Here is a 21,256-nt window from a genome sequence, read left to right on the forward strand (position 1 = left end):
ATACGCTGCCGCCGCAAACGTTCGCTCCACAGGCAGCACGCAGAGTCAACAAGTCTCCAGTCAGTTACCGACGACGGCTTGTTCCTCGCACAAGCACACAATCTCACACACCCTTGCGGGCCTGGACCAACGGGGTCCCGATTCCGAGACCTCAACCGTCCAATAATCGGGACCAGCAGAAAGCTAACCCTGTATCATCCGGTGAGGATCGACAACCCAAGCATCCTGACGATGAGGGCTTGAAGAAATCCCATATTAAATGCCCCATTGCCCTTTGAATGCCTCTCCATCTGGCGTCGTGGCTTCAGCCCTCTCCGCCGTTCGAGCATCGCCCAGCACCGCCATCCACCGCTGCCTTTCCCAGACTTCAGGCGCCCAACCGGACCGTCAGCGAATACACAAGACCCAGAGCCTTGGGGCCGGGTAACGACGCCGCAACCCTCGTAAAGCTCGTGGTCTTGGTGTATTCTTGAGCCACGAGAAGCAACCAACCCTCGACTGTTCCGTATTTCAAAGGCACTCAGACGGCGCTGCGAGTCGCTGCGGCCTTCTATCCGCGGCCCTCGTGTCTGAAGGACAGCTTCGTCCGCAGGCGTATTATGGGAGCCTCAAGCCTCGCGCCTCGAAGACCGGCGGCAACGGGCCTGCCCACTTTTCCACTCCCACTCCCAGAGATACCAAGTACGCGATACCCCCGCTATGCACCTACAGCCATGAATAGCCCGAGTGACATAAGTCTTGTTGCCCGGAGGACTTCACCGTTGACCAGCACTGCTCCTCGGGCGCCTGCTTTGACCCCGTCCTCCAATGCTCCTGCTCCCCTACTATCCTCTGCCACTAGCACCACTAGCACCAGTACCACTTCTATTACCACCGTCACCACAAACGCCCCAAGCACCAGAGTTCTGACTCCCTCAGGAGCAGCGCACGACGGATTTTCAACGTCAGCCGCTCATAGCAGCGGTTCACAGTCCTCACAACCAGGAGGGCCGCCCCTCTATTACTCAAACCAGATGTCGGGCTCATGGCCTACGCCGGGCGGCACACAATTGTCGGCATATACGTACGCCAATTCGTCCCCCACGACTTCCAACTCAGGCTCCCTTTCACACCAGCCCTACGCTCGGGGGTCACTGTACGGGCCAGCATCCTCGACTCCGCTCCAGCACTATGGTGGTCGCACCTCAACTTCGGCCTCAAACGGGGAGAGCCTGCCGCCGCCGCAATCATACCAGGACCAGCCACACTTTGCTGGCACCATGGCAGCCGGGGGAGGAGGCGCTGGGGGAGGCGGAGGGGCTTTAGGGTCGCCACTGTCCCAAGCCCATGGTGGGCATCAGTCGTCGGGGCTCGCCCAACCCGCCCTCAGCACGCCGTCATCGAATGCAAACCGCCCAGGGACATCGGGGCAAAACACGCCGGGGGGCTCAGGTTCCATGCAGGACGGCAACCCCTATCGCCAACCGCCCACACCAACTAACCTTTACCCCCCAAGCTCGACATCCCATCAGAGCTCGTTCCCTTCGTTTACTTCGTCGTTGACGCAGCCGCCTCCGACGACAACATCGCCCGCGACCACCTCTGGGCAGATTCACCGTGGCCTCGGGTCCATTTCCGCAATGGCCCCGCCTCTGCACTTCTCGGGGGGTCGAGGTCCCGGGATATCACCACCCATGGTATCGTACGCGTCGTATAGCCAGGTCCCCGGACCGGTGCTGACCAATGTGCACCACCCCGGAGCTCCTCTCTCTATGGTGGGCGGGGTGGGCATGGGGGGCTACGGGCATCACCATCCCGGCTTACCCGCACACCATCTTTACGTCCACCAACCCAGCCCGCCCGGGCCGCCACAAGACCGGCCCTTCAAATGTGACGAGTGCAAGCATAGCTTCAATCGGAACCACGATTTGAAGCGGCACAAGCGGATACACATGGAGATCAAGCCTTTCCCCTGCGGCCACTGCGAGAAGGCCTTTTCGCGGAAAGATGCTCTGAAGGTGAGTTGCACACGTCGCCAAAGGACTCGCCTTTTCGTCTGTCTTTGAAGCCGCATTCCCACGTGTCACCAGCCTAGATCGCGATTTGCTAACTCGGTTTATAGCGCCACAAACTGGTTAAGGGTTGCGGCAGGGTGTCGCCCCCGGAAGGGGCCGAGAACAAGACCACGGATACCCGGGGATCGCCTCGAAACCATGGCGATGGGATGAGTGACGACAGAGAAGGCAGTCCCAGGATAAAAAAGGAGTGATATCTCAGGGTCCGACATTAAAAGTACCCTTGCTACGACGGCAATGGCGCCATGGGAGACGCATCACTCCACCCATCGCCGTCATCTGCTGAACAGGTATCCTTAACGATCCGTACCTCTCCCGAATCTCGGCAAAGAACGTGGACGTGCCAGCTGGCGGCGCCTTGCAGACATGCTTTCAGTCCAGTGCCAATCAACCAGCCCGTCAGGAGAAAGGAAGAGGGTTTGGAATGGTTCTTTGGAGGTAGCACGGTAGCTTTGGCTCTGAGGAATAACAGTAGGGTGTAAGGAATGCAATGGGACGATGGCGTTACTTTGTTTTGAGCAAGCCCAAAACATCTAAACCGGGAATCATCTTTTTACGACGGAGGAGCTGGGTGAGGTGAGGTGTCATGGACGGTTACGGGTGTACAGGGTATCCGGGGAGCACTAAAAGGGAGAAATTGGGTTTGGTGCTTGATTTGGTTGTTCTCTTCTTCATCACTTCGTTAGCCTCCTGCCTCGTTCAGGCCGGCATGTTGTCAGAAGGAAAATTTGTTTGCTTCTCCTCTCCACCTCCTTTTTTAGTTTTCCCTATTTTCCCCCTTTCATTGCTGAGCGGAGGGGAAGAAGGTGGTGTTGGCATCTTTGATACCATTTTGTTTCGTTTGATTCCAGTTTCTTCGCCTTGGGGTTTGGGTTCCGGTTTGGGTTTGGGTCCGGGTCTTCGTCTGGCCCCCTTATTTCCTGTTGTCTTCAAGATCCGGACGAGTTGCTGTGTTTGAGTATACACACGCACTTACCTATATGTCCGCGAGGTCTTCCTTTGAATCGGACGTTTATATCTATTTACACTAGCAACCTAACTGGCTAGCGGCCTGCAGTACAGTACAATACTCACTTCGAGATACCCTCTGTGATAAGCTGGGAGAACATGGTTAAGCAACTAGTTATTCATTTACTCTTGCTACACTATGCTTGTGCATGTAATGTGCTGTGCGTCAAAAGATAGGAGTAGGGGGGTTATCTCGATCACTGTAGGAGAGGTATACAGCCTACCTAGGTAGTTTGGCCGTTTAGCCAGCTACTAACGTCACGATTTGGTGCGGTGGGCGGTTGATTGTGGACCTACCCTTTGCTGCGCGGTGCTGAATGTTCTACTGTATGTACATACATACGTTATTCGAATGAGTATACGCACGCCACATATCGTCGTGTTTCCCGTAGTCGAACTTGGTGTAAAGGTGTTGTTCCCTGGTACTCCTACCGGTCCTAATGCTACTGTCATGTCTCGTCCCCCGCTGCTTCTTAAGTCAGACCGTGCGGACCCTGTCCCAGCTCGAACCTGGCTCCGGTCTTCGAAAGCCCTCACACCGAGTTCAACCAGGCCGAAGGTGCGTGCATGCTTACTGTGCTTATGCTTCTCGTCGGACAACACCAGAGACCTCCGGCGCGTTACAGATTCTAGCCTTTCGTTGGCTACTTGACAAACTGCCTTTCCGGCGGCTATCCCCTTCTTCGTTCTACATACGGATTACTAGATGGGTGATCGACGACTGGTCACAGCCCTGAATAGCCATAGACTTTGCAACTTAACCATACCAGTAACATGGCCGACGGACTGGAGATACACGCACTGAGCATGCCGAATTGGTCCATCCGTACTGTACTGTATACACATTGGGTTGCCGCCGCCACCATACCACCCAATAACCACCAGATCGGATCCAACTGGAACCACGAAGCCCTCAGCCGTGGCCTTCCGTGGTATGTACGTACAAGGGGTCCCCTGGCTGACACTGGGTACGGGGACAAGCCCTCTCCTCTTCCCGCTTCCTGTCCTCGTTTCTCACCCGGAGCACCAGCCATCCATCCACCCCTGCACAAGAATCGGAATCCTTTACCATTTACTCCGTACTGGTATTGAGATGATGGGGAGGGGAGCGGGGGCCTGGGGAAAGGAAGCCAACAAGAACCTATCCAGACCCGTTCTCCAGAGGGTCAAGAAAAGACCGCAGCCATTCGCTCCTTTCGGTTTTTCCTGCATCGGGGTTCTTGCTAATCTCACTAAGAAGGTTAGTTACCTACTTTCGGCGCTGCCGTCACACGGGTCCTATCTACCCTGTCTTGACGCGCCATGCGTGTTCCTCATGCACGTCAGGCACACGCAGTAACAAACTCTCAGGAGAGTCGCAAAGCGTATGCCGTAGGTAGGTATTGTATATACAATACATAACATTAGAGCGTCTCTTTCACACCAAGTCCAGGATCGGTGGGGGGGCGGTAAACAAAACTGCAGTAGCAGCAGTCGGTGTCACGTTGGTTTCGGCTTCCATTCTAGCGTTACGCTCTGCCATGTCTTCCAGTTGGTGTCCTTGACGCATTGTTGCTTTCCCTCCCCTCGACGTGTCTCTTCTGAACGGAGGTTGGTTCGAGATGTACTCGGGGATGACGGACTGCTGCATCTGCTGTATGCGGCTGACTGGCTGCAGAGGATGCTTCGCGATGGCTGTCGTCGACACTGAGGAGGGTGGCTACCTCGAACGGATCAAAGGGGTGCCCTTCTCTGCCAAGATTTGTCCTGGGTATCACAAGAGCGCTCCTCGACAGGCCTCGAAGCTAATTACTGTAATTAGTCGATAAGCAAACGAGTCGATCCCAGAAGTAGGAGAGATGAGCTGTGCACACACCGCAAAGTATGTGAAGACAAGCAGGCCAACGGGTCAGATCCATGACCTGGGCAGTTTCTATTAGGAATCGCGGTGAATTGGATGCATGTGCTGAAGACAACCCCCAATGCAGGGTCTTCTCGCGGACGTGAGCATGGGCCTGTCCCGCCACTTTTTGCACCTTCGCAGTTCAGCCTGGCCGGATCAGGAAATGGCGGCTGCTGCCGTCAAGCCAATATCCAGGAAACGGGCATGGGTGGTTCGGTGACGGAAACATGCGTACGCTACTGCATAGAAGCGTGAAACGAAGACTGGAGTACTGTAAGTGTTTTCAAGGGAAAGCAGGATTGATGGGTAACGTGCATGTCGTTGCCCGCCGCCCACTCCTCGCGCTTTGCTACAAGCCTTCCCCGTCTCAGGTCGCCCGATTCAGCCCGTCCCTGGGTGGCATCAAGGCAAATCCAGATGCTCGTTAACTTTGGTCGTCTGTCTGGAAGCATCCTTGGACGACCCGAGAGAGTGCGAATCAAGTTCGGGTCCAGTGTTTACTTTCCTGGCCACGGCCGTGAGCAACGAAACAAGGACGAGGACCAACGAGACCACGAGACCTTGGGAAGTAACTCGGATGACGCGGTATCCAAATTCGGCGAGTGCCATTGGTCAACCGCGGGACTCTCTTCCCTGTGACAGTTTGATGGAGGAGGTGTAGGTGTAACTAGGGGGCGTCCTTTGAAGGGAGCGATGCCGGGGCAGTCGGAATTTGCAGCCAACCATGAGTTGCTTTCCAGAAATGCACCCCCGAGCAGTTATCTTGCGGCAAGCTCAGCAGTTTTCGTGGCCACTCGAATATGGAGGACTTGGGCGGCCGGGATAACCTATGAGTGGTGTCCCCTGAACCGTGACTACCTCCTTAGGCCGGGAGACAAAAGTATTAACAAAAGGCCCAACCTGGTTGATATGCATACTGGCGGCGCCTGCAAGCCTCTCTAAGGCAGCCAGGCGGAGGAATAGACTGTTTGCTGACCGTGATGCCTGGTCGGGACCGGGGTTGGGGAGGAACGGCCAGGGGTCTCCGCAGATGTCTCTCTTTTAGGGGCCATGGTTCGTTCTGCCCCTTGGTTTAACAACTCCCGGGCAGGCGAGACACAACCTTATCGGTGCTCGGATGCCGACTTGGCGTTCACCCGGGCCGGCTGTTGGTCTTTGCGTCCCGTACACCATCGGGAAACCCCCGGAGCGGTCGTTTCCTCTCGTCAGGCCAAACCTCCAACTCCGCCAAGATGCCCAGCCCTCTCGCCTTCGGCCGCCCATAAACAATGGAGCATACCCAAGGTGCTCCTGTTCTTGACATGTCTTGAATCGGAACTCACGATCGAAGGGAAGAGCTAGATGTGAAACGACCTCAGGTCCCAAGCATTTGTTAAGTGGCGTGGGTTTCTAGCCCAGGAGATGGACGGAGATCCCCCATTTCAGTTTTATCGTTGCCGGCAAATGCAGTCAGGTAGAAGCACAGCTCAGAGGTTCGAAAGCAGATCTTCGTCGCGTGCCACAGCGCTAACCAAGCGACGGTACAGGATCTCATTCGTATTACGGATCCCGTCGCCGGCCGGGTCAATCGGGGCTTGTCGTCGAAATAGGCTCGTATGGGGCACCGGCGGTTCGGTTACGTCGCGCTCGGCGGGATGCCGGATGCCGTTGCATTAGGTTGCGGGGCACCTGTCGCAAGATAAAAAGGCCCGGGTGCAGTTGAAGGAAGGTGACATTGCAAGGTGTTACTGTAGCCTGCGAGCTCACCGTCAAAGGCTAAAAACAAACGTCCTTACACAGCAGGTTGCTGTTGCTTCCAAGACGAAAGCTGCATCGCGAGATACCCTGGCTAGGCGCTTCCCGCTCAGGGGTGCAGAAGTCGTCCGAGTAAAATTTACCTTCTCCTTGGAGGACTGACGACGCTCTGCACTATGGACGTGGTGAACAACCTCAGAATTCCAACAAAGCTGGCAATGCCATGTCTGGGACAACTTGTTATGTAGGTAGGTCTTGCCCTCTTCTGAGAAACGCAGCTGCTAGAATAGTATGTAGGATCCAGTCACGAAGTAGAATGAGATGGAGCTGGCAATCCAGTTTCAACCTTCCTGTGCGTCTCAGCCGAATCGCTTATCAAGACTTAATAAGAGTGCCGAGCTGAATCGGTAGTCGCCATCTTCAAGGTTGCTCTATTCGCCTGCCTTGCACAAGCCATCCGCTTCTGCTGGGAAAGGACTGACGGTCTGCACCCTCCACTTTGTTTTATACGCGATGTCTCCAAGTTCCTGAATCATTTAAGTAGCATGCAGTCTTCATGATGCTAATGCAGGTTACTAGTAGGTGCCATACATTTTTTCCGGTTCATCGAAACAGCCGAGCATGCAAAGGGAATGTACAATTAACTACAGGCCATCTCTGTCGAGAAGGAGTTGCGCCGCTTTTGAACACAATCAATTATCTACAGGTACAGTACAGTACGTCGACGAGGTCGACCAACCGACGCCTCAAGAGCAACGCTCTAGTGGGGCTATTTGTGCATTATCGGTGATCGGTATGTACTGTATGTATGTACCTGTACACCTTGAACCAACCTGATGCATTTGCCAAACCATCTAGGTACCTGGAGCAAGTTTCTCTCGAGAAAGCTTGCGGCTTCTAAGAATCAGGAATCAGCCGACCGGCTCCAGTTTCCTTGCGATTTTGCAAAGAGCCCTCTGTGATTTTTAGTGTAAGCGCTTCGCCCTTTCTTTGAGGCTACTCCGTAATTACTACTGTACAGTACTCCGTACAGTACTCAGCATACCCGCAGGGTGCGCCACAGACAGGACCCACCCCCAGATCGAGTGAGCAAGTTTCCGGGGTCTGGGTTTAACACGACAGCACTTTGCAACGGGAGGCGCACAATAGCATTGCCGTACAAGTACTTCACTCCAGCGCCTCATGCGTGATCTGCTCTCCCAGACATGTTTCATCCCAGCACAGAGACTTCGCTCTGCATGCCGATTTGGCTTCAAGCAAGTCAACTTTGCTATCTGGTGGATAGTGGACAGTTTCGGCGAGATTAGTCGATGCATGCATCTTTCCCTCAGCCCCCGATTTTAAAACATACCTAAGGACCCGACCTCCCCCACGTCGACGGCTAAACGGCAGTTGAGCAGAGAAGTACGGTCGACGAGGAAAAGCAGCGAGGACAGGTGCCTCGTCTGTTGCCGGACGGCTTACATTCCAAGCCTCGTTGGACATACACAACCACTACCCCCTCCAAGAGGAACGCCCAATCCCCCGAGAGAAAATGGACGCCTACGGGATATACCCCAGACACGGCGACCATGTCGCCGAGGCGGCGGCGGCAACCACGGCAGCAGCAGCGTCGGCACACTCGCATGATTCCATGGCGGGCATGGACAGCGGCTCCTCCGCACACTCGTCGACCATGATGTCGGTCTTCCAAACGTCCATGAGCACGGCGCTGTACTCGAGCAGCTGGACACCTACGACGGTGGGCACGTACGCAGGAACTTGCATCTTTTTGATCTCGCTGGCCACCGTTTTCCGCGGCTTGCTGGCCCTCAAGGCGTGGCAGGAGCATCGATGGCTCGACGCCGAGCTCCAGCGCCGCTACGTCGTCGTCAACGGCAAGGCACCCCTGGCCGAGGCGCTCAGTCGCGACTCGCTCGCCAAGCAGGCCCACCTCGTCCTGAGTGAGAACGGCGTCGAGGAGAATGTCCTCGTCGTCCGCAACCGCCCCGCCGCCGCCTTCGCCAGGCCCTGGCGGCTGACCGTCGACCCCCTGCGCGCGCTGATCGATACCGTTATCGCCGGCGTGGGATATCTGCTGTGAGTTCCTTTTCTCTCCTTGTGCTCCCTAGTGCGACGCGAGCGATACGGAAAGCTAATTTGTATTGCAGTATGCTGGCGGTCATGTCTATGAATGTTGGTTATTTCTTGTCCGTGCTCGGTGGCACTTTTCTTGGGAGTCTCCTCGTGGGGAGATTCATCAACTCGACAGATCATTAGACTGGGCGTTATGGGTCGATTTCACAGGTTCTGGAGTCATGGCGTGGACTGGCATTTTTGCTTATACCGGTAGGATATTTCTAGCGGGCGGGCGCAGTGTGTGAATGTCAGCAAAGCTGTTCCGAGGATTCTACGTGCGTTACGGAACCCCTTTTTTCCCCTTTTTCTTTTCTTGTCGCTGTCTCAACATCGCTCACCTCTTGTTGCCATGGCTCGTTGCTGTGCTGGGGATGGCCTCCAGGACCGGGAGTACCGTTACTTCAAAAATGCTACAATAGAGAAGGGGGTGGGGAAACTTGCTCAAATCCGCGCACGCCTGAACCGGCTTCCCCACACCGGTGCCAAGACGAACCATCGGCCGCCTTCGGATCCGCCCGGAAGCCCCGTCTCTCCAAAACGACCCGGATCGGCCAGTGTCCGGATGCCGGAACGCCCTTGCTGTGGGTGGATGCCGGCGGATCGGTTGACGGAAAGGCATGATCCTAAGCATTTGAACGTCAAATTCCCTTGGCCTATAATTCGATCGGTAACGCCCAGAGTGGAAGAGTATTTGCAAACAACCAGACCTTCATTTGGGGTGAGAAGACAAGAAACGCCATTTATGCTCAATCAGCTTGCTGTAACAAGTAACCATCCAGCCGAGCGACATAGTATGGCATGGTGCCTCACATACATATGACTGAAGCTTGCAATTCCTGACCTGAAGTCTTCGTGATTCTCCACGTTCAACAAGTATATCACTTATTACCTACCATCTTCCCTTCTACACACGCTACGTTAGACCTAGCGGAATATTAGACAAAGACTCGGAGCAACCCCGAAACAGACATTGGACGTTGGGCACTTTCACACTTTCACTAGGAACCCCCCGGTCAACTTCTCGGTTTATAACCAGCATGGTTGCATACAACTTACATTTTCAACCAGCCCCATTCGATCTCCGCGCACACGCTCGTGTTACTCCTTCCACGATCCCGCTGCGTGTCTCTCCAGCATGCTAGCCTTCCTTATCATAAAGCACTTGGGAGGCTGCCAACCCGATATCGATCTTATTGGGAGCCACTTTATGGGTGTGACCGGTTGGCCTGCTGGCCCCTGCCCAATCGCTCCCGTCACTTTTCCCTTGTCGGCATGAGACCCGGCCTGTTAATCAGTCAAGGCCAGAGCTTGATAGTGGCTTCCATTCAATCCACGGAATCTTAGACTTACGACTTCAAAAGTGATAGGAGCACAAATGTGTGTGTTCTCACCACATAGTACTAGTACGTGCGTAGTAGTAACTTAAACCTGCACATGTTTCTCTCCCACCGCAGTCCAAGTCAGAGTTAGAGCAACCCAATTGTTGTCCAGCCGCTCAGATGCAATTCGTCAGCCCAGCTCGTCGTGGTGATCAGGTTAGAGTAGGTAGGTATCTGACAGCTAAGATCTGTAACAAGTATTTGAAGTTTTTTACCGCTTAATTTCATAAAAGCGTACCAGGCTTTTAGCCCTGGCCTGTGGACACGGTCCTAGACAAACCACCGCAAGTACACCCACTTCTCGTGATAGTCTGGGAATGGAATCCCATAGGTATAGCCATCAATATAGGGGATCCCTACCCAAACTGGCAGTTCTCTGATTCAAGAGGTAAACGCTATTATAGTCCAAACAGGAAATATCTCCATCAGAGCACAAAATTCCTATGCCTGGATTGGAAAAAGGTTTGTTGGATGACGCACAGCGGGATCTGCCGACATGACTGACAGATGACAGGATAGTAGACCACTGCTAACGTCCTTCCCAACCAAGAGGTCCCAACGCACGTGCCCAGACTCCCAATAATGGCAGGAGAGCGGCATTCGGCTTTTTAAGGTTAGCCAGGGCGGCTATAACCGCTTGTCTATCCCAACGTTCTGGATTCAATCCCGGGCATCTGGCTGCACTGTAGTTCATAGGCGAGGGTCGCGTAACCCGGGCGTTGTGGTCATATAAGAGCGTGGTATTGCAAAGTGTACGAAAAAGCGCACTATCATACAGGTGGCAAAGGCAACGGCATCCTTATGCCGGCTGTGGGCTGTCTCGCTGCGCCGTCACTCAAAGCAGTTTTACGAAGCTCCGCAGGCATACCCTCAGCCGTTTTCCACTTCTAGACGAGTAAAAGTAAGGTGGTCAGCGTTCGCCAGCACACGGATGGCCGGATAGGACGTTATTTAACTGATGAGCCAGGACGGGGATGAACAGCCCGAAACCACAGAGTGATAAGCGTGAAAATGCGCCACCGAGCCATCAAATTCGTTCCCCTGTCACCGGACAAATTGCCGGTATCGCCCCTCAACTCCCTTCAAGCTGATGTTTCAATAGTGATCATGGGTCGTTGACTTCGTGCCGTCACAACTTCCAAAACCGTCCGATAAATCACCAGGTACCCATTCGGGAAATGCGAGCCGTTGAATAGGCGCTGCCTCCGATGGCAAAGAATGTGCGGACCAATGTGCGACCAATCCTCATTGATCCGAGTGCCAATGAGACTTTGTTTTGGCCCTCATCGCTGACCACCCTTGATTCCTTCAGCGTCCCCAAGTATGTACGAGCAGAGAGCCTGCCCAGGCGAGATTCCGGGCGCGTCGCGCAAAATTTTGCGTCGGCGCTGGCTAAACCCGTTTGGCTTCTCCTTTTGTTCGGTGGAGATATGTTATCGGGGACTAGGGTGATGTCGACCGAAGTGAAAAGACGGGAAAAGGACCGTCGAGAAGGAGAAAATGGCAAAAAGAGATGGAACGAGCAGCAGAGAGACCCCCAATCAAACGCCAGGCCAGACGAGCCTCGATAAATGGTAAGACCATCCTAACGATGTCGGGCCGAGTAAATGACATTTCACAAATGCATTAATGCTGGGTATTTGGCGCACGAGCTAAAGTCATGGTAGAAGCCGACGGGAACGGTTATGACTGGTGACCGGCGTGCTGCTGCAGGCCAGATGGCGGCATGTACTGCCCTCCCCGCTGTTGTTGCACATAATTGGAGTAGGCGAGCGCTTGCTGGGGGTCCATACCGACGCCGGGCATGTAGCCGGGATGCATGGGTCCCTGCGGCATCGTCGGCCGGTTGGGCTGGGGAGGCAGGTGGGCGCTCGTCGGCTCTTCGGGAGAGTCAACCGCGTTGGAGTCGTCTACACCATTGTCGTTCCCGGCGGGGGGCTCGGGCGCGTTCAGGCATGCCTAAACCCCGTGTTAGTCGCGAAATGTGGATGCATGGTGCTTGTGTGACAATGGATCGAGAATATCCTACCTGGATTAGGTTCTTGCCCTCCGCCTTTGTGACGAGAGGCTGCAGCTTTGGCGTCGTGAAGGTGTAGACAAGACCGGTCTCTGACACGACCAGAAGCAGAACTTGAGTGCCAGTCAAGACTGACAACTCGTAGGCCTGGTGCACGCGGCTTCGAGTCAGCGACTAGTCCACGTGGAGGCAAATGGGGAAAGAAGCGCGTTGTAGACAAGTGCAAGTGCACCAAAGCCCGCATTGTTTTGTTGATGGGACTATTTTGGCAGGCGGCAGGAGTTCGGATGACGGCGACAAACCTTCTTCATGATTCCAGCCTTGCGCTTGGAAAACGTGATGTGGCGGCGCGACTTGTCGCTAATGAACTTGATTTCAATCTTGCGGCGCTCGCGGCCACCCTTCTCGTCATCGTCATCGTCATCATCGGCCGTGCTGGGACGGGCGCGCTTGATGCCGCGATTTTCTCCGACACCAGTGTTGCCGTTGCCGACCGAATGTGGCTCGTCGAGCTCGGTTGGCGAAGTTTGGTCGTGTTGGTCAGTGATGTCGGCCATTTTTATTCCCTTGAGGTATCACGAGATACGAAAAAGGCAAGATGGTGGAGATGCTGTTTTGAGCGTTGTGCCGACGGCCTAGACTTGATCTGGCGTTGAGCGGAGAGGACGCCTTTTGTCGCAGAACCTGGTTGGGTGCTGCACTGTATCGAGTTTGGTGTGCCGGCCGAGGGAAGCGAGGAATCACACGCTTTATTTTTATTTGCCTTGTCAGGGTGTCCTGGACCACCCAGGTATTTTGCGAACGGCTGTCTTACTGACGAGGAAAAAAGATAAGAAAGGGGGTGCAGGTTTCTGGCAATGAAACACAGAGTCCGTTCCCTCTTTCCTCTTTCCTTGCACGTCTCCTCTCGAGAAACTGTGCAGGCCCAGATGGAGGCGTCAAGAGGACAGAGTACGTTTTTTGGGTAGCTGGTTCCCTGTCAGGGACAAGCTTCAGATGTCAATTGTTAGACGCACCTTGACTGAACGGGTTTGGTGAATGCGGAATGGTTGAAAAGAGAATAGCGAGGTGGCCGGTGGCACGCAGGCTGCGGGCCGCGACCAGGCAGTTAAGAAAGGAAGGCGGGGAGTGGCGGGTCCTCAACATTGCACGGTGCGAATGGAAGGGCGGTTCTTACAGGCTGGTCAAGTGGGGAACCTGGAAGGCAGGAAAAGGCGCTAAGCAATGGCGGGACTCGGGAGCGGGCTAAGTCTGCGCCGTACTGCAGCTGAGGTGAGGGCTGGTTGATGAACCATTCTCGAGACTGGAATTACATGACGATCTCGGGACACCACAACGGACATGGCCTCCAACATACATCTAAAGCTCCTGCCATCTCTTTCTGCGCGGATGATTAGTAGTTGGAGCAACCCAGTTTTGTAACTTCTGTTGGTGTGAGCGGCCGATTGACCGAGACCAAGATCAAAGGTCGGCTTCGGTCTCTATCGCCGGTGGTGTCGAGGGACTCGGCACCGCTGAAGATAAAGCCTACAATGAGGAGCGTAATGTATGAACACAGCTACCTGACGGATGTTGTATTCTGCAGCTCTGCAATTCTATTGTCAGGGGTTCCGTCAGCAGGGTCCTTCACCCACCCAATTTTACACTAACTTACACGAACGAAGTCGAGTCGTTACTCGTTAAGTTACTACTAGTAAATGTCGGCTAGCACAGTTTAGACACAGTGCACGCTACGGAGGTTGGGGCCAAAAGTCTTTGGACTGCCAGCATATGTGGGTCCGCCCAATGCACAGTGCACACAGTACATACGTCTAACCAGGGCACTCGGCCGCTTCAGCGACTTCTCGGGCATAAGAGCCTTGGCTCAGCGTACCCAGTACGCTAGCTTACAGCGCTGACTCAGCAACCAAGGCCCTCAATGAAATACAGTGCGACACGACCAGAAGTTGGCATTTCGTACGTGGAGCCAAAATGCACTAACATTCCAGTCCAAAGACTTTTGGCCCCAACCTCCGTACTGTGATAAGAGCCAAGCTGCATGCCCCCTCGCTCCAGCACAGGTGGCACCCGGAGATGATAGGAAGGAGATCAGATTGTGGCCAGTGCAAACAGCGCGTTTGTGGGGAAGAGCGTTGGAGACCGCACTGGCCTTCGCGTTTTTCTTTCGAGAGAGCAAACGGAGACAAATTCATCTTTGACAGAAAGCGGAGGACACGCACCGGAGGACGCGTACAAAGACCTCGTCCTGTTTATTGCGCGGAATGCTTCCGGCAGGGCTCTTGCAGCGATGCTTCGTACATGAGAACCAAAATTCCAGTGGCCGCGCGAGTCTGCATGGGAGGTCCAGTTCGCCGAGAAATGTGAGTGTGGGGTCTCACGCCGCTGTCTCGCACACATTTGCTGGGCCTCATGTCCGCAGTCAACCGGCAGCCCGTGTCGCCAGCACGGCCCTGTCCACTGACCTGAGCCTGGTGTCACGGTGTGCAGGGTACATAGACCACGACACAGGGATGTTCAACAGGCCGGAGCCACTTTGGTTCCCATTGTCCAATAAGGGGCTCTCCGCCCTGTCTCGCGCATCTCATCCTCATCAGAGGATGCAGGTGTGGGTGAGGAGAACAAGAACTATCGAATTTCGAAGCATCCTTCCCCACCACACTCCAAGAGAAAGTTGTGCTGCGAGTCTGGTCCGGCCGGCTTGCGGTTTGCGGCTTTCGAGAGCTTGACAGTGACAGAATGTGACCCTAGCGGGGCACCATTTTCCGGAGGGCGATAGTTGCGTAGGACATATAACTCCGTAAGTCACTGTCCACGATACGAAGATGGCGGCTGATTAATGAATGAACGTCCAGCTCCTCGGTTCAATAATAAGATCATTAACGTTCTGATACCAGACGCTCAGGATGACAGGCTGGGCCGACTCGCACTCGGCACTCCGAGTGTACGGATAGTGCAAACGATACTGGCAAATAGAGACATTCCTACTCCGTAGAGTTCTCGGTCTTAACAAACGATCGCCCTTCTCTTGACTAACATCGGACAACGGCGCTGATGGCTGACGGGACTGGTACATACATACATCGGGGTCACCGGCCCGTGCTTACCGGGGCGTCGTAGCATGGGCTCATGGCGTGTCTCGCAAGCGTGGATGGAGGGGCTCGACAGTTGACCGACTAATGGCATGTAAATGTAAGAGTAGGTTAGCGGGCTCTTGAAATTTAATGTAGTCCAGGTTGTGTAAAGCTAGAGAAAGATGGTGATGGCTTCACGGGAAACGGCGTTGCTCGATCCACACATCTGGGACTGTGGGCAAGAAAAGAACGAAACTTGAAGGCCACATATTATGTGGGAAGTGTGCGCTGATTGGCTTCCTGCGGCTGGACGGGCTCGGACAGGAAAGGTGCGGCCGTTGAGCGGTTACAGCAGAACACACAACGGACTGTGTAAGCCGAGTTGCTAGTGGACTAACGTTATGTATCAACTTGCTAAGGTACGCCTTGCTTTGTCAGAGAATAGTCAAAGTTGAACTAAAATCGACCATCTATAAAGTTACGATCTATATTCTAGACGAGATCTCGTCCTGGAGATAAGATCCAGATCAACAAAAGTGGATAGATGGCTTGCTAAAAAGGAGAGAACCACGAGCGAGAGCTTCTCCTTATGGAATGCAGCAGACTTCTTATTGGTAGATTTTGCTGATCCTCGCGGCATGGTCGTGCTCCAGTTGCCAGACTCTCCCAACCAATCATTAGCTAACAACCTGTCTGGATCCAGTGGATGCTGCGAACTCTTTTCAAGTTGGCGTGGTTGAGTGCCGTGAGGTTTACAATAACTTAATCATGAACAAACCAGTATTGATGAACTGCATTTCCTTTCTAAGGATCAAGGGCTTGGGAAGCTCTCATTCCCTAAGCATAACATTTGAGTCCATGCGCTTGCTAGTGTAAAGCAACGTTAGAATGATAGTTACTCCGTACAGTACTTCGAATACCAGCGTCTAGGTAATCTCACAGCTCTGAGAATACAGGGTCTCGAAGATGCTCACCCAAGGTGCAAGACCTTCGTCCACAAAGCAGGAAATGCTATACGTATCAACACACATCGATGAGTGGTTGTTGCGGCATGCGAGTCACTAACAAGCGTGCGCAGATCTTGACGTTAGGCATGCTGTGCAAACCTCATACCTATAAGATATGGCTTTCTATCGCGACGACTTGACGTTAGTAGGCGATAACTTTACACTACGTTACCTACTAACTCCAACATCATGAAGTACCTTAGGCTCGCCTGATAGCTCTGTCTTTTCCCTTCATAATAAAGGTCGTGAGGGCAGGCTGCCACAGGGCGGCTACTGGCTGTGTGCGGGGTGACGCCTCCCTGTCTCTGCGGGGCCAATCCCCCCATGGCTGCTTGAGGCGACCCTGGTCTCTCGACGCCATCTGAAACGGTTCCCGTCAGGGACCATGAATCGAATGGAGATTTGCGAACAGCCTTTGCGGAAGCCCTTCCTTAACACAGAGGCAAGGAAACTTGACTCGCACACAAGTGGAGCAGAAATCGCGTGGTTTGCTGTCGCATTTCAGGTGCTGGGTGGTAATGTCGTACGTACAGTAGGCTGCGTAGTTCATTGGCCCCCTTGCCAGGGCAGGCCGCTTCTCTCTCATCTCAACCACACCAACCACACCCGATTCACACTCCTTTTGTCTTTCCGTTTCTCTCCCCCATTTGGATCAAGAAATCTAGGTAATCGGTGCCGTGGCTTGAAGCCCGAGCAACACGTCTTCTTTTCTCTGACTGTCTTTAATTCTATCGTTTCTTTTATCCCGTTGCTACTTCCTCGTGTCTCCGGCGCGAAATCAGCGACTGCCCGGCGGGCTCGCCATCGAGTCTTCTCCCTTCGATGCCGTGATACTGTCGACTGTCTTTTCATCCATTCGCTCTTCACGCCGTACTATTGATCAAGAATCCGGGATTGCCGGCCGATTCTCGTCCGTTTCATTCTTTGCCAGGACATCACCTGTGCATTATTAACGACGCCGGTCGTCATCACGCTGTGGAGGGGCTCATAACGGGAAGGAAAAAGAATAGTTGAATATTTAGGGGTTCCCCAAACAGGCCCGACAAGATGGTGAACAAGGTGCAACTGGTCTACATGATCATCGATGGCCTCTTCCTGCTTATGGGTATCTTCATCCTGACTTTCTCCGTCGTGGTTGGGAACATCCGGAATGAGGTGCCTACCGATGGGAGACAGGCGGCGAGGAATCTCTTGTACCAGAGGTTTCCCTTGGAAGGTCAGTGACCGGGTCTATACTGGATGGTAAAGAGAGCCTCGCTAACACCAGCTACAGCGGGAATTGCAAACTCCGTCTTTGTCTTCATCACCTTCATCTCGACCCTCCCCGGATTAGCGACACACTCGCGACGCTGGCTCAAGCTCGGCGGCTACCTCACCGTCATCTGCGCCATATTCAGCATGGTTGTCGGCTTGTTCCTGTGGATCCTGACGCTGAAGACGCGCAAAGATTTCGAGCCGCTCTTCACTTCGCAGCCCGACGAGGTCAAGAGCCTCATGCAGACGGCAGTAAGTTTTGCCTTGACCCACCCTTTTAAAATGGCGACCCTTGGACTAAAGCCCACAACCCAGTTTGAATGCTGCGGCTACATCAACAGCGAGACCTTCCCCTTCTTCGTCACCGACACCACCTGCCCCAGCAAGGCGGCCGCCGCCCTCATGCGCGGGTGCGCCGCACCCATCACGTCGTTCGCCAACGTCTTCATCGACAACATTTTTACCGCCCTGTTTGGCATCGTCGGCATCGACGTCATCTTCATTATGGCCACGGCCTGCCTGTTGAAGGAGCGCAAGGAGAAGGAGCGGTTCCGGCATATCGACGAAAAGAGCGGCGCTGGGCGGATCTGAAAAGGCGGGTTGAAAAGAGGATTTCTCCTGTCGCCAGGGTACGAAGGAAGGGCTTTCCGGGTCCTGTTTGAGTACCCATGCTTGCGGCTCAAACTGCGCGACCTCGAACTGATACTAGGACTTGTGTCGAGGGAAAGGTCAGAGATCCCGGCGAAGTGTTTGGGTAATCGATTTTCTGGGACAGAATCTTGGACATATGAAAGAAGGAGGAGAATCACTCAATTTCAAGTGCCTGGCGGTTGGGTCTCGCCTGGAGCGTTTTTATCCTTGTCACACTCTATTGCTTGTAGAGAGCGTTTGCACGAAACCATAAACGTGCACATTGTAAAGATACCAGCTGCTTTCAAATCTGTCACGATGCAATAGGAGTCATGCTCTGCAGTACCAGACTGCCAAGTAGGTTGTGCGTAAAACAGATTATAAATACTCCTGTTCCTGAACCCTCAGCTTCTACAGGGTCTATCCAACAGGTATTATGGTATTATTATGCCTGTACCAAGGTACCAACCTGCCGCCAGCGTGTCCACATCCAGGTATCATAATCAAGATCAGGACAGACTCAAACAGCCCAAAAACGTCCGATGCATTATACGTAACACCCCGGTATACCGGCCCTCACCGAAACAGATGCCAAAGACGAACAGAAAGAGGATATAGTCGTATGCAGCGCTATCAATGACGATCCTCTTCACCGACTAAGAAAGGAACAAAACCCTGTTGCCCTCTAAACAGGGGAGTCACCCAGCCTCTTACTACTTGGCCTTGACTCAGGCCCCCAGCTGGACCTCGAATCCAGCGGTGGCGGCGGCGGCATGGGAGGCGGCGATGAAGACAACAAGCCCTCCATGGAAGAAGGGCCGGCGTGAGCCTGGCCCTCAGCAGGAGGATCTCTATACGCCGGGAAACCGGTCTGGGGCAGGTCCGCACTCCCTAGCGGCCTGCTGCGTGGTCTATTCCCCCACCACCGCCAGCCCCAGAAGTTCCTAGCCGAGTCTTGTAGTTGGAATCCACCAGAGGTTTTGCGTCCGGTGCTCTTCCGCGCGGTGAAGCCCGGAAAGCCGGTTGACCTGCGCCTCCGCTTGAAGTTCCTCCTAGGTGTTGAGAGTAGGAGAGGATCCGTTTCTTCAACGGCGGCGGTGTCAGCGGCAGCATCGCTGCTGGACGACGGTCCGAGGAACGCCGACGGATCTCTGGGACCGGGCAATGTCGTTGACCGCCTCCTGGCAAACGAGGGAGATACCGAATCTGGCGTATTGCGATCCTCGAGTTCGTCCCATATCTCGGCTCGCTCGGTCCACCGTGACGAGATCGTCCTCGTAGACCGCGCCATCGACCGCTGTCTTTGTGGCGCGGGAGTGGTAGACGACCGGGTTATTTCTGAGGGCTTGGCCGGTCGGAATGTTTGATAGCTGCGCTGTGTTGGTAGTGCGTTCTCCTCGTCTTCACCGAGAGTAGGGTGCAGTAGGAGCTCCTCTTCTTCTTCCTCGCCCTCTGTGTCTTCGACGAGGCCTAGGCCTGGAGCCAGGGTCGACTGCCCAACTCCAGGAGTGTGCTGCTCGTCACTAAGGCGCCACGAGAGCGCAAGGACACCGGAAAGGAGGATAACAGTGCCCAAAGCAATCAGGCATCCATGTAACGGGCTGATGAGGTCGGTTTGGCGGAAATAGATAAGGCCATCCATGATCGCAATGATGTTATAGACGCAAAATATTAATGGGTAAAGAACAGAGGTTGAGACTAGCTTGAGTCCCCGGTGAAGGTAGTAGAGCTGCGTGAGAGCGAGGATAACCAGGCCGAGAACTAGCATCCACGACTGCCAGTGGACGAACTGGTTATCACCGTCGGCGATAGTCCTGACAATCAGCTCGACGGCAGATTTGGCCACCAGCAGGGAGTGAGCAGACAATATGCCGCTTATGCACCCGTAGGCGAAGCCGCGCGCAAGGCGGAACCGTAGGTCCTGCATCAGCGTCGTCAAGTTGCTCACAAGCTCAGTCGCGACTGCGATGCCAATGACAATGACCGCCTGGAACGACATCCAGAGCACGAAGGGGCGTCTCCCCAGCAAATCCAACAGCTCGCTCAGCGTGTGTGCCGGCGAAGGGATCGCCCCAAACACGGCGATTAAGACGGCTCCGCTGCATACCAGCATGGTCCCCCACAGTGACCACCTCGTAAACGGTTCTCCTAGTATGAGCGTGGCGCAGATCGAGTTGAACACCAGACCTGAGGCTTGTAACGTCGATAACACCGGTAACGGGAGTACGGATATCTGCACCGAGCTCCCGAGCACGTTGGAGATGATGAACATGGCCATCCCCAGCTGCCACCTCCTCCTGCGGTAGGGTGGTCGCCTCACGTCATAGGGCACTTTCTCGTCTTCGAGGATGTGCGATTTCCGTTGTAAGGTGAGGCCTAGACTCTGAACACTTGTGGACAGAAGACCGACTACAATGCCGAGCTGTCGTTGTACCGCGCCTGTTAGCATCTGCATAAGCGTAACGAGGTCAAAGTGTCCCAACTTACGGCGATGCTCCCGCCAGGGGATATGCCGCCGATGAGCCCCATTGCGCCAGTGAACAAGCAGTCATCTGGCAGCTGAGGCAATGGGCGGTGTCCTATCGCGGTGGCATGGATATGGAGAAACAGATCCTCTGAAAACGCGACAGCACAGGGTCGAGAGGTGGGCGAGGGGTATAATTTCGGGGTTGCTTCGAACTCGATAGGTGGTAGGCTGAAGACGATCGCAAGCAGAGATCACGACTAGAGAATGCTGGATAGCTTGGACTTTGGAAGACCTGCCCCGGTGTCCAACTGATTGTTTCGACGGCCGGAAACGTCACTCAATGATCAACAGTCGCTTTTCGGCACTTGATGAGGATGATTGTCTGTCGTGAGGGCTTGCGTAGCGTTCATCCGGTCCACGGGATTGCAGGGTGCGATCATGAGGCGCGGATGCGGGCCGCACTGGGGACGGAGGGGGGTTGTCCCTAAAGGTGGCCTTAAGACGGCCTGTCGCGCCGGGTGCGGCAGCAGTGTGAGACAGGCGGGCCGTAGGGGTCTCCAATGTCAGTTGACTAAGGCATCGGCCTTAACACAGCAAATGTAGGAGACTGGCTGCCAAAGGGGGATAATGATACG

The 21,256-nt window shown here is 54.4% G+C and overlaps 7 protein-coding genes across 7 annotated transcripts; 4 read left to right on the plus strand and 3 right to left on the minus strand.

The window, feature by feature from the left end:
• Positions 1-713: 713 nt before the first annotated feature.
• N656DRAFT_793936 (uncharacterized protein) lies at positions 714-2,248 on the plus strand (the record flags this gene model as incomplete). The annotated part of the gene is made up of 2 exons (XM_064817217.1): positions 714-1,997; positions 2,102-2,248. The coding sequence occupies 2 exons, from the start codon at positions 714-716 to the stop codon at positions 2,246-2,248; spliced, it is 1,431 nt and encodes a 476-aa protein (XP_064675032.1).
• Positions 2,249-3,720: 1,472 nt separating this feature from the next.
• Positions 3,721-4,407, plus strand: N656DRAFT_773610 (uncharacterized protein). The gene is made up of 2 exons (XM_064814093.1): positions 3,721-4,294; positions 4,349-4,407. The coding sequence occupies exon 1, from the start codon at positions 3,837-3,839 to the stop codon at positions 4,152-4,154; it is 318 nt and encodes a 105-aa protein (XP_064675033.1). The 5' UTR covers positions 3,721-3,836; the 3' UTR covers positions 4,155-4,294; positions 4,349-4,407.
• Positions 4,408-4,485: 78 nt separating this feature from the next.
• N656DRAFT_40360 (uncharacterized protein) lies at positions 4,486-5,109 on the minus strand. Its single transcript, XM_064809539.1, has 2 exons — positions 4,916-5,109; positions 4,486-4,846 (listed from the first exon to the last, which is right to left on the minus strand). The coding sequence occupies exons 1-2, from the start codon at positions 4,958-4,960 to the stop codon at positions 4,571-4,573; spliced, it is 321 nt and encodes a 106-aa protein (XP_064675034.1). The 5' UTR covers positions 4,961-5,109; the 3' UTR covers positions 4,486-4,570.
• A 3,202-nt stretch (positions 5,110-8,311) lies between these two features.
• On the plus strand, positions 8,312-8,937 carry N656DRAFT_786207 (uncharacterized protein; the record flags this gene model as incomplete). Its single annotated transcript, XM_064816503.1, has 2 exons — positions 8,312-8,757; positions 8,829-8,937. The coding sequence occupies 2 exons, from the start codon at positions 8,312-8,314 to the stop codon at positions 8,935-8,937; spliced, it is 555 nt and encodes a 184-aa protein (XP_064675035.1).
• A 2,921-nt stretch (positions 8,938-11,858) lies between these two features.
• N656DRAFT_699198 (SRF-TF-domain-containing protein) lies at positions 11,859-12,749 on the minus strand (the record flags this gene model as incomplete). The annotated part of the gene is made up of 3 exons (XM_064810768.1): positions 11,859-12,134; positions 12,205-12,339; positions 12,495-12,749. The coding sequence occupies 3 exons, from the start codon at positions 12,747-12,749 to the stop codon at positions 11,859-11,861; spliced, it is 666 nt and encodes a 221-aa protein (XP_064675036.1).
• Positions 12,750-17,317: 4,568 nt separating this feature from the next.
• On the plus strand, positions 17,318-18,115 carry N656DRAFT_764681 (uncharacterized protein; the record flags this gene model as incomplete). The annotated part of the gene is made up of 3 exons (XM_064813348.1): positions 17,318-17,486; positions 17,544-17,776; positions 17,840-18,115. 3 exons carry the CDS (start codon positions 17,318-17,320, stop codon positions 18,113-18,115), a joined length of 678 nt encoding a protein of 225 aa, XP_064675037.1.
• Positions 18,116-19,073: 958 nt separating this feature from the next.
• Positions 19,074-20,702, minus strand: N656DRAFT_696424 (uncharacterized protein; the record flags this gene model as incomplete). The annotated part of the gene is made up of 2 exons (XM_064810693.1): positions 19,074-20,563; positions 20,642-20,702. Coding segments are annotated over 2 exons (1,551 nt in total), but the record flags the coding sequence as incomplete, so codon positions are not given.
• Positions 20,703-21,256: the final 554 nt, after the last annotated feature.

The sequence above is a fragment of the Canariomyces notabilis genome (assembly GCF_033297395.1).
Source record: "Canariomyces notabilis strain CBS 508.74 unplaced genomic scaffold N656scaffold_1, whole genome shotgun sequence".
Lineage (NCBI taxonomy): Eukaryota > Fungi > Ascomycota > Sordariomycetes > Sordariales > Chaetomiaceae > Canariomyces > Canariomyces notabilis.

Coding starts and splice junctions, on each gene's coding strand:
- N656DRAFT_773610 (XM_064814093.1), top strand. CDS start 3,837: ATGGCCGACGGACTGGAGATACACGCACTGAGCATGCCGAATTGGTCC.
- N656DRAFT_40360 (XM_064809539.1), bottom strand. CDS start 4,960: ATGGATCTGACCCGTTGGCCTGCTTGTCTTCACATACTTTGCGGT. Junction 4,847..4,915: donor GTCTTCACATACTTTGCGGT/GTGTGCACAGCT, acceptor TACAGTAATTAG/CTTCGAGGCCTGTCGAGGAG.